At 38.7% G+C, this 12650-nt stretch overlaps 1 protein-coding gene and 1 long non-coding RNA gene across 6 annotated transcripts in view; one reads left to right on the forward strand and one right to left on the reverse strand.

Moving 5' to 3' along the window:
• The window catches only part of LOC134657883 (uncharacterized), a 485626-nt gene that overhangs the window by 321026 nt on the left and 151950 nt on the right, over positions 1-12650 (reverse strand). The window lies entirely within an intron of this gene.
• LOC134657799 (A disintegrin and metalloproteinase with thrombospondin motifs like) overlaps positions 1-12650 on the forward strand; it is a 231981-nt gene that overhangs the window by 174748 nt on the left and 44583 nt on the right. For all 5 annotated transcript variants that reach the window (XM_063513359.1, XM_063513358.1, XM_063513354.1 and 2 more), the window contains exon 3: positions 490-966. In XM_063513359.1, coding sequence (XP_063369429.1) covers positions 490-966 — 477 coding nt within the window. The remainder of the gene's footprint in view (positions 1-489; positions 967-12650) is intronic.

Below are 12650 nucleotides of genomic sequence, written 5' to 3' on the forward strand. Positions count from 1 at the left end.
TAATTTATTTATTCTTTTAGTTTAACTCTTTAACCAACAATATCCAATGCTGATTAAGATCAAACGACGTTCCCCATTGAGATATAGAGATTGTAACTGAGATTGATTGTACAACTAACCTCTTGATTGAAAATAAAAGCTGGAAACAAATTATCGGACGCGGCTGACGGATGCGGCTGACGCGCGCGACATAAAAGTGTGCACAGTCAGGAACATCCAGCGCGCCAGATTTCTGTCGGATGTCCGAAGGCTCAAGGTTACGTCCACGGCTTACCTCTGATAGTTTGCACAGTTCAGTGTATATTCATTATCTAGATACCTATAAGTCGCGGCTGTGAGCCGCGTCCGTCAGCCGCGTCCGATAATTTGTTTCCAGCTAAACAGATTAAATTTTAATTTTTTTTAAATATCCAAATGAATACCAAATCTCTAATTAATACTAACAATGACCATTAACACTTTCTAATGTTTACATTTCTTTGTTAACAGATTCACGAGCACATGACAATCGACGAGCTGCGCCATGTTTTCCACGTCGAAGACCACAGTAGCGTCCCTCAATACCACCCTGTCCACCTCACTCACCACCTCGCCCGGCGGTACATCCCTCCCACCAAAACCAACACATTAGGCAACACCTCAGGCAAAGTGCCTCACGAGAAACACGTCTACAAAACAGAAACCAGCCCACCATCTTTACTAAACGATGAAATGTTCAAACTACCTGAATTGAAGGATGAATTAGAAGATTTAAATAGCACAGTTAGTGTAGATTTTGATGTGAAGTCAAGTGAAAGTGATAGTGATAGTGATGTGCATAGGATCGAGCTGGAGGCTTTCGGGAAGCCGCTGAAACTGGCGCTGAAGAAACAGGAGGGGCTGGTGAAGAAGGAGGGGTTGAAGTTGTTCAGGGTGGTGGGGAATGAGACGGAGCCGCATGGGGTGGACTATGAGGAGTTGTCATCGGTGAGTTGGCCTATCTATCTATAAGCCCTTTTATTCTGAGTAAGTGTAAGGCCTGAGTGGACGCTCGAAGCGGAGCGTTCGGCGGGGCGTGCAGCGTGGCGTCGGGCTCACGCGTGATGTGAGCAGCGTGCACTAAGGCCGCTACTATAGGTACGTTTGCATTTGTTTAAGATGCACGCCGCACGCCTCGCCCCGCTGGCCGCTCAACTCGAGCGTCCAATCAGGCCTTACACTAAGAGACTAGGGTATAACTCCTTCCTCAGTGTGCCGCTTGGCAAACTCTTCCGTTTGCTCTTTCCACTGTAGTCTGTAAAACTATGGTGTTCCGGACTTTTGGGGCCGCATTTGTGCAACTAAAACGTAGTAGGTAGTAGAGGCCCTTCCGATAATGTAATTTAAAGGAAAGGACTGTCATAACATATGTATATGTGCATCTGTTAGTATCATAATAAGATGCACACATAAACAGCACCCTCTAAAGTAGGGCAAGATATTGGGAGTTGCTGAAAATTATTTGCGAATAGTGATTTATCTCTAAACTACTCTACAGTTCGTGTTCAAGACACGTTTTCGAAACATATCTCTAAATGTCCGTAAGATACAGAATGGCTTTGTTATCCATTTATGTTTGGGAGTATGGAAACTGTGCCAACTTAAGAAATTGATTGTTTCCGACAGCAGGAACTTTCTAGACCGATCCGATCATATTATCATATCGATCATTAACTTGTTTAGAGTTCACTTTACCTAGGAATTAATTACCTACATCTTAGATAAGCCGGATTAGCTGTAGGAAATTCAATAAAATTGTATAACTCAATATCTTAGGGTAATGATCAATCGACATAGTTGTATTCATAACTACATAAAGTAGCTTTATAAACCTGGTTTATAAACAGAAATGGTTATAATGAATGCGTGGCTTTAAATTAAAGTCATTCATTTTTTTTCTTAGGCTGTACTCTCTAGATAGAGCATTTTCTTCGACAGTTACTGCCATTCAAGTTGACATATTTTAATTTACATACATGCAAACTTTTACCCCAATATAAGAACTATATTCCCATTCGATAAAATCACCATATGTTACTTTATCAATATTGCCGTTACAAAATCAACCTTATGCTTAAGTAACACGGCTCAAAATTCATAACTATTACTCCTTTAAAGGATTGTTAAAATAGATCTTAATATCATAGTAATAAGAGTGAATAGTTATTGTGAAAAGCGAAATTGTCACGTGACTTGACGATGACAATGGCACTAAAAACTGATGCCGTTGAAGAGAGCTGGGAACTACTCTCACTGGATCTATAATGTGTGTGATGTAGGGAAAAGCTGATACTTCTTTAGATACAGTAAAACCTCGTTAAGAGGGTTCTGAAGGGATAAGGGCCAAAGCGTTTTAAGCTGAAAAACATGAACATTTTTTTTTAAATAAGTTGCAGGGTTAAGGAAGACAATCTTCGGGAAGTTTCACCCAAAAGTATCCAATAGGGTGATTCGTTAAATTACGTCCAAGTTTAACATTTATACGTCAGTCGCTTAATGTAATCTCTGCCACTAAAAAACCAATGTTAGTGTACTTTGACCATCGACTAAATTTGAAACAGCAATTTTACAATTTGAATCCCAAAGCAAAAAAAAGCAACGGTACAGTTAAAGCAAAGAGGAGTCACCAAGGAAAGCGCACATGGATCAAGTAAAGAAAAAACTCAAGATTGTGTCATAGAGAAAAAATACATAAATTGCTCACTCCATACATCAGTTTTAGTACCAAAAAGACTATTAGCATCTAGCATCAAGTAGCGGAACTATCAGTACTGCTACTTGACAATAGATGTAGCACCAACCGGAAAGTCTTATGCTGTTGAGATAAGACTTTCCGGTCGGCGCTACATCTATTGTCAAGTAGCAGTACTGATAGTTCCGCTACTCGATGCTAGATGTAGACACTGAAATTAATAGTCTTAACTGATGTATGGAGTGAGCACTCTTGTCTTACTATATTTCTCTATGATTGTGTCGTATCAGGCTGTCAAGGAGAAGGCAGAGGATACATGTAATTTCCGATAAGTTTCAATTAAATTCAATTTAAGAGCTGGGCCCTTGGTGCAGCTTGATGAAGTTGTTTCCTTCTGGTTGATCCGAGGCCCGCCCTTTAGTGTCCTGGCCGCGTAGCCAAGACGCCAATCGCTTACGCTTCGTAGCGATCGATACGCAACTGTCACTGTCGCAGTAATATGGAAGAGTGATAGAGAGACACAAAGCGTTTCGTTGTCGAAGCGATAGCGATTGTCACCTTGGCTAGGCCGGCTGGTACGACATGGCCCCTACATGCTCCTTTACTTGGCTCGTATAACTTTTTCTTGGTCTTGCCCTCCCTCTCCATTTATTTTCCATTCTATGATGTTTCCGATGAAGTGGTCGTGTCGTAGCAGGTGGCCGATAATTGTTCCTCTTCTATTTAAGTCTTAAAATGTATAACGATGCTAATACTAATGCTAATACTAACCTAAGATCTAATCGAAATTAAACTTTCGTGTGAGATATTTTAAACTGTTTTGACGAGGACGGTTTCACTCACTTGAATTTTTTGTTGCTATTGGCGACATGTTTCGAGCCGTTCGGGGGTCCTTTCTCAGGCTCGAGCGCTCGAGGGCTCGAGTGAGTGAGTGTGGAGTGAGTGGTATGAGTGAGTGGAGTGAGTGTTGTGAGTGAGTGGAGTGAGTGTGTGTTTTTAACCTAAGATCTGGTACAAATTCCTTGTGTCACATAAACCCGGTGCAGGAAATCCAGTTAGATAACAGCGTGGGAAACTTTCACTGCGCGGCACAATGCGGGCAATTAGCTGTGTGGGCTACTGCCTTTAGGATGCTGGCGAACTGTCATCTTATACGCCAATTCGAGTTTTAGTTATTCGATCTGTTCCCGATAGGATATTGATCTGTCAGTGTCAAATGTGACGTTTTTGGGTGAAGACATGTCACTTTTGACACTGACAGATCAGTATCATATTGGAAACAGATCGAGTAACTAAAACCCGAATTGGCCTGTTAGTGTTTTCCCGGTTGCACCACAGATCTAGAAAGTAGAGTCAGCAATACTATTCGCTTAACAACGTTGCATACAGTCTTCTACCTTTTTTCTACAGCTGACTGTCTGCGCGACGACAGAAGGATGTCAAATATTATTAAAAGTACTGAATTCAGGATTAATTATTGTGTAAATTATTTGCTTTTGTAACAGGATATCACACGATATAACCACCCATCATATAACCTTACGTTTAGGTCCATTCAAGCGGGGCGCTAGGACGCTACAGAAATCCAAAAGTTTAAAAATTAGAAGTTTAAAAATTAGATAGTAATGGAGAGAGTAGATACTTACGAGTATAACGCGTAGTTTCATTCGCTAATATCGATGCTGACTGTACTTAAATATTATAAATTACCGATATACTAATAAAGACATGGCGACACATTCTAGCTGCCAGTATAAACAGATCCTGTTGAATTTAATTAAATTAACTTACAAATAAATCGTTAATCATGGTGGAGCAAGCGAGAATGCAGGAATGCCAGCAATGAACTGTGAGAGATTACTCACACACTAGAGAGAGCATTCATAGTTCTTAAATGAAGTAGGGCGACCGATCCGTTTGTTGTATCGAAGATTTGATAAACCATGTATACGAGTATTTCGTGTATCGCAGGTAAACCCAGGGCCCGATTTTTGCCTAGGTCCACAAGGCCCGGACTTAGGTGCCCATGCAACCTAGCAATGGTTATGAGATGAAGAAGGGGGATTACTTTTAGTGCCTAGTGTCTAGTGACCCCTAAATTTTAGTGCTAGGCACTCTCGTCTCTAAATCCGGGCCTGAGTAAAACCTTTAATTGACTATAAATACGCGCGACCGCAGATTTAGGTCTTATCTTATGTCAGCCAACGTTGATTCATATTTCATTCATGAAATACATACACGGCACAAGAAAACTTATGTGTACTGCTAAAATCGTAAACATCCTTTTTGGCATTTTACCTAACTACATAATAGGTGGGCTACAAAAGTTTGGCTACAGTTAGAAGTACCGAAATGTAATTTGAATGCAACTGAATAATGATACTCACTACTCACAGCGTAATAGTAGTTACCTCAAAGATATGCGGTAAAGCCCATTAAAAAATGCTCAATTGGAAGTGTCATTCATGTGATTCATGATACTTATGTACCTTATACCTACTCGGCGTAAGAGCGCATACGTGTGTTGAACGTGAATCGGCATAAACATAATGCGGTCTCTAAAGTAGGTAATCTGTTGCTATGAGTCAAATTATGGTTAACTATGCAATTAAACTGAATGTTCGTTGTTTCGATCGCGTCCTTGGGACCAAATTATTGCGTCCCCTTTCAATAATTGTGAGTATGTCCCCCGTATAAACAGTCTTAAAGTGGCCGTTATAATAAAGTGGCCATTATAATAAAGTGGCCATTATAATAAAAAATTATATTCAAGGGTGGTTTGACTTTCTTTTTGGTTTTGAAAATGTTTAACTATTGGCAGCTTATAAAGCTTATACATTTGAAAATATTGAAACACTTCGTCATAGATATTCCCAAGAAATTAGAAGGACCGTGTGATAGCTGGAGATTGGCCCTAGTTTAATTTGGAAGGTATTTTCTTTTTGAAAATATTTGCTTCTGCCTCATGCAAGCCTATTTCATTATCTTTGGAAATACCTAAAGTGACGAAATATTGACGTATGTCGAAACAAATACCTATCTTTATAACTCTTTAGTCGTAAATACTTAACAGCAAAACTCTTAACTGCCCATCAGACCCATCAATCGACCTTCTGACTTTGGAATAAGGTTTAGGTGCGAACTATGAGTTAACTACGATGGGACATGGTTTTAATTTAGGCCTGTTGTAAAATCATCATGGCTGAACAATAAACCTAAATAGTTTTGGCACGTATTGTTGTATGTAGCTAACTACAACCATTTATGCTCGGTATAGGTACCTACCGTACAACCAGTCAACTATGTATAGTCCAGTTACTATAACTACCTATTGTTCATTACGTAATTACACATCAATAGATACCAATCTTACGAGTATGAATAGTTATTTGTTTTAAAAGGGAGCAAAGTTGTTTAAAAACTCCTCATGCAATTAATATTCAAACCCGAGTAAGCGAAAAATTCAAAAATTGTGAGCCCTACAATTTTCAAGGTCAAACAAATTTTGCTACCGACTCACATAATTTAACTACTGAACTTTAAATGTAACAAAACTTACCAACTTTGCTTTGAGTCAACTAAGTTCTGGTAAACAAAGCTCAGTCGGCCTTGCAGTGCCCTATTTCTGACAAGTAAATTATTTACTACATCAGATAATTCTGGCGTTACTCCAACTATACATTTATTCATCATAACGAAGCAGTTTACGGCTGATTTAAAGCGATCATGTTATGCTGTATTTTGAAGGCACATGACTGGTTATGTACAGTCGCCATCATATATATATATATCGGAGCGGCTAAGGCGCTCACAAAAATCTGAACACGCCTCTATTGCCAAGGCGTTAGAGTCGTGTTCGGATATTTTTGAGCACCTCGGCCGCTCCGATATATCTGATGGCGACTGTAATAATGGTAACTTGTAGTCTAGTCGGTAATAGTGAACCTGCCTACGAAGCAAGAGATCCCGGGTTCAAATCCTGACAAGGGCATTTATTTGTGTGCTTATCGCAAATATTTATTTCTGAGGTGTCTAAAAGATATTATCTAACAGATGTCTGTTTCAAAATCCGAATCGGGCCCAAAGGCTCAATAAAACTCAGTGAGGGTCGATTTGTGTAAGATTGTCCCATAATGCAATTTATTTGTTTATTTATTTAATGGTCAATTAACTATGCCAACGATAGTACTTATTACTGAATCGCGATTAGAAAGGGATTGAGATAGCTGTCAATCCATATTGATTTTGACGTAAGTGTATGGAAATCTGTTATTTCTAATCCCTTTCTGATCGCGGCATGATAATACATACGTCAAGCCTAATAAGTTACTGTGTTACTAGTTGGGTTCAGCTCATTTTATTTGTGTCGTAAATTGTTGATCGTAAGTTTATGACCTAGAACGGTAACTCGACTTGCTAAATCTGTTATTAATATGTTACTCATAGCATCTCGCTCGTACCAATACATGAGTACGAGCGAGATGTACGATAGATATCTTTTTGTAATATCGAAGTTGATGGAGGATGATTCTAATTTGACAATTTGTTACCAATAACATGGAATAAGTATTAAGCCTTAAACTTAATTAATTTGAGGATATCCGCAGAAATCGCATAACCTTAACTCACTTTAAAGTTTTTAACCACAGAACATATTAAAGAGGTTAGAACGGCTATCGCGCGCAGTTAGTATCGGAACAGGTGTCACCGCTCGTTCCTCTCCACATTTACTAACACTCGCGCAACGGTAGTATAAACTTGTATGCGTGGTGAATGGATACGCCTCCTTTAGACAGATTTGATGTCTGGCTTCTTAATCTGAACGTTATTGTGGCGCAAAAGGCATGTTTACGTTTTTCGGTCAGCGCGGGCGAGTACTAGCATGCGAGCGTTTGCTCATAACCGGCGGCGACACGTACCCTGCTCGCATAGCCATTCTACTTGTTCTGTGTTTTTAACCCAGTTTATGCGCAACCAATCAGCGTAAACGGTTGTCAAGATCGTATCAAAATAAGATCAAAACCGATTGTTACATCAGAATCGGCCTCACGCTCTTATTAGTTGGCTTACCGAGTGAGTTTCTGCGTCTGTCTGTCGGTCTTTATGTAAATCTGTGTCGAATTAACTTCATTCGTACTTGTTATTTATGGAATTTCGACTTAATGAAAATTTAGTAGAAAAGCATTAGGTCACTCGTTTAGTTCATTAGTAGGCACAATTTTATTAATACCTATAGTTGGTCAAACCAAATTTGGTAGTAAATAAGAACAAAAAAAAACAACGGGTTGCACTCAGGGAGTGCCGCCAGAAGTGAAAACTCAATGACTAGTGCAAGATGCACTATGTATAATTGAGGTTAACGCCATCTAGCGTTAGCGTTAATTACTTGAAACCCCTAAGCACATCACTGTACTCGAGTTATATTACCAGTTAGAGCGAAACTCACTAGATGGCATTTAAATCATCATTGGCATTTGAGTTTTTCTTTATTGATTTAAATGCCATCTAAATGAGTGGCCATCTAAATCTTACGGTCACGTGATCGTCTTACGCTGTCTCCAGTTTAACAGTTTTTCCCCACCTCAAAAAGTGCACAGCGCCTCTAAAGAAGTTTTCACTTCAAAAAACTATAAGTAGTCTTCCTTTTCTTTTGGGTACTAGTACTTGTGTAAGACAAAGATAGTATGATTCTCTCTATGTTTGAAATGAGACAGTCATTTGACAAACTATACTATGCCTACTAATATTATAATTTGTTTCTTCTAAGCACGCGTTGATGTCATTTACTAGAGGGTTTCATAACTTTCATGATGATTTAAAATATTTAAATGATATTAAAACGAATTTCTTTTCAATTTGTGCTTTTATACACGAACTCATGCTTTGTGCAATAAGTTTAAAATTAAGGTGTGTAATACATATATATTTAAACTAGTTTCTGCCCGCGCCTTTGTCTGTGTGGCGATGATGATGAGTGATGACAAATGATAATGATTGATATAAAAACTATCCTATTACCTTCCTCGGGACTCCTACTCGTACCAAATTCCATAGAAATAGTTTCGGCGAATCATGCGTGAAGAGATAACAGACAGACAGACATACAGAGATACTTTTGCATTTATTAGGTATTTTGTAGTGAAAAAAAAAATCAATATTACCATTTGCCTCTTAGAAAACCTCCATGACAATTTTTAAATAATAGACGCGGCGACTCGCGATTGGCCAAACACACATAAAACAAATTTGGTATTCAAATAGACTGATTATCATAATCAGGACACTTTTATTCCGCGTACCACGTGCCCTAACTGTATGGGAATTCTATGAATGGATTAAAGTTTGTAACCGTCATTTGTTTTTAAAATTACGCAGACAGCGGAGTCAAGTGAGGCCTGAGTGGACGCTCGGAGCGGAGCGTTCGGCGGGGCGTGCAGCGTGACTGTGGGCTCACGCGTGATGTGAGCAGCGTGCACTAAGGCCGCTCCTATACGCTTGCGCATTTGTTTAACATGCACGCCGCACGCCCCGCCCCGCTGCACGCACAACTCGAGCGTCCACTCAGGCCTTACACTAGGTTCCCGTTTTTACGTCCCGTTGGGTACGGAACCCTAAAAAGTTATCATAAAGATACTAGGACTAGGCACTAGAAATAAAACGATTGTTAATAAATGTCCTCTTATTTTTATTTATGTTTATTTTTACGTTTATGACGTCAAGTAACAAAAGATTTTACAATAAATAATTTCCTTTTATATTAAAACGTTATTAATTACGATATGGACAGAGACAATTAAATGATAAAGACTGCAATCTCCATACGTACTCACCGTTATACTATATGTATAGCTATAGTACTACTTTGACATCTCTCAAGCGCAGAAATAAATAGTAACGCCATCTAGTATGCCCATTTGGTGTTAAATTCGATGGAGAACGCCAGTGATGAGGCACGCTTTCTATGATATAGGAGGCAAACGAGCGAGCAGCTTGCCGTACGGCAAGCGATTACCGCCTCCCATGGACGCCCGCATCACCTGGGGCCCGTTTCTCAAAAGCTTGTAACTTGTAATACAAGCGGATGTCACTTTTTGACAGCTTTTGTTAGAAAGGGACTTCCACTTGTATTACGAGTTACAAGCTTTTGAGAAACGGGCCCCAAAGGGGTTGTATTGTAATGTAAGCTGTACGCTCTGCACAACGCTTACGCGCACACACGTCTTTGTGTGAATATTAACAGCCATTTTAATCAACTTGTCTTTGTAAATATGTAATTTATTATGATACCTATCGTCTGACTAAATCATGAAATACCTGATGCAAATTGTTGTCCTGGCGACTATTTACGACGGAGATGGGTCGCGTCACGTGACAGGTCACGTTTTATGCTCATCCTTTATCATTATTGTATACCTACTAGCTTCTGACCGCGACTTTATCTGCGTGGGATGGTGATGATGATGATTGGTAAAAACTATGTCCTTCCTCGGGCCTCAAACTACATCCATACGGATGTCACCAAAATGTAACCGTTGAAGAGGTAACAAATAGAAAGACATGTAGGGCTCATTGAGACGGCGCGCGAACTCGTATACGATTTTAGTTACATTGCGGACCATTGAGGTTACATCAATTCAGCCGACCGATCAAATGACGCAATGTAATGAAACTCGCATGCGAGTTCTCACACCGTCTAAATGAGGCCTTACTTTCGCATTTATAATATTATATTAGTAGACATAAGCGTCACTTGCACTATTCCACTAACCCGGGGTTAACCCGTTAAACCGTGTCCCAGTGTCAAATTGAACTGATAACCATGGTAACTTCAGGTTTAACCGGTGCAAGTGGCCCTAAGAGAGGTCATGAACCGACATTAAAGCGGTCAATGTTAGTTTAAAGTATTAAGTAAGTATATTCCCCGATTACTCCAAAACAGCTGGACTGATTTGAGAAATTACTTTTGGACAGAACAACGCAAAGGTTCCTTTTCAACTGGGCCAAGAATGCATTCGTATGTCTTTCCGGCTGTGCTCCTCTATGCCTCTATGGTTTTTCTTTTCAAAATGGCGGGCTTGGACTTGCAAGGTCTATAAGTAGCTAACAGATTCTCTAGTTATGTATCCTATTTGTTAATCACTACATAGTATAAAACAAAGTCGCTTCCCGCTGTCTGTCCGTCTATCTGTATGTATGCTTAGATCTTTAAAATTACACAACGGATTTTGATGCGGTTTTTTTAAATAGATTCAAGAGGAAGGATTATGTATAATTTGTTAACCCGCGCAAAGCCAGGGCATGGTCGCTAGTTATGTTATAAATCATAAATAATAAATCATAAATCATTTATTTGCGTGAAAAGGGTACAGTTACAGATGTTCACGTTTATTGTTGTCCTCCTTATTCAGCTGTCCACAAACAGCATGCAAACAATACAGTTTTATAAGCAAGAATATTAAAATATGCCTACTTATTAAACACTTATAACTAATAAACTAATAAGATGCACTATATGATCATAAATTATTTTAATGGCTTCTTAAACCGTTAAAGTCTATGTTTGTACCTAGGTTTCTTATTTATCAACCAATTATAATACATAGAAAATGCAAATGTCTAAAGTCATCAATGAATAAGAGGACAATTATATTCACTTCCTGATGAGTCACCCGTCATAATGTATATATATTTATTAATTATACAATATAATTGGCATACAATACATTCACAGCGTTATATACCTAATGATAAAGCTATATTGTTTTATGTCCTACTGCTGGGTGGCTAAGCTGGGTTTTTGACGTGATAACGTCTTATAAATCGATGAACACCGGTAGCATCCACGAAAAAGTATCACGTTGTGGACAGATCTCCACGGTAACGTTGTGGACAAATCTCCGTAGTAACGTTTAAAAGTATGCAATTTTTCATCAATGTTTTCTTATGACGTTATCAGGCAAAATTATCGTCCGTAAAACGACTTTACAGACACCCATATTTTTTTATGTCCAAAAGGATTTGGTCTATAACCCACATGCTTAACTTAGATTTGGAAACGCACGCACACCTTTAACCTTTTGAATTATTAATTTGAGCCTTGTTGTATACCTAGTAAAATGGGATGAATTTCGTTTGACATAGCACAGCACATTTGGTTTTACGAGGTTAATATTAAACTCTACTAACGCGTTGCTGTGGCTGTCTTTGGTGTCCAAAGGGGTACTCTTCTTTGCAGATATAGGTACCTAGGTGGTACATAGTCAAGTTTTGTCATGATATTTTACAAAATCTTATCAAGGCATCAAGGCAAACTGTAACATATAACAAATAATATTTCCATTTGTACATTTAGGCGTTTTCTATAAACTACTTACATATATGTATTATTGAGCGTTTTTTTTTATTTTTTGCCATTTTTATATATTGTGATCTTTTTTGCCACTTTTGTGTTATTTCTACTCAGAATCACGAGCTCTTTCGATCCTAATGGGATCGAAAAAAAATATACCTACCAGAGTTTTTTTCCTATTGTGTTACCATTTCCCGAATACTTTGTATGGCGGCAACAAAAAGGAAAGTTTGAAAAATGTATGGAAATTTTAGGACACTTTTTTTCTCCTATAAGGATGAAAAGGGCTCGCGATCCTGACTAGAAATAACACAAAAGTGGCAAAAAAGGTCACAATATATAAAAATGGCAAAAAATAAAAGAAACGCTCTATTATCACTTTTCTACGTTTGTCTTCTTACTTTTTCGGCGTCAGATGAATAAATTGAAAGTGTGACAGTTCATTTCCGAGGAACGCATGCAAAATGCCCAGCATCTGATAGCGGGGTCGACATTACTTAGAGTCGTGCCGCGATACGATCTTGTTAGAAACTGCTGGCTATACACTATACAGTGATCTTCATATAATTGTGTAGCGATATATAATTGTTT

This window comes from Cydia amplana, chromosome 21 (genome assembly GCF_948474715.1).
Source record: "Cydia amplana chromosome 21, ilCydAmpl1.1, whole genome shotgun sequence".
Taxonomy (NCBI): domain Eukaryota; kingdom Metazoa; phylum Arthropoda; class Insecta; order Lepidoptera; family Tortricidae; genus Cydia; species Cydia amplana.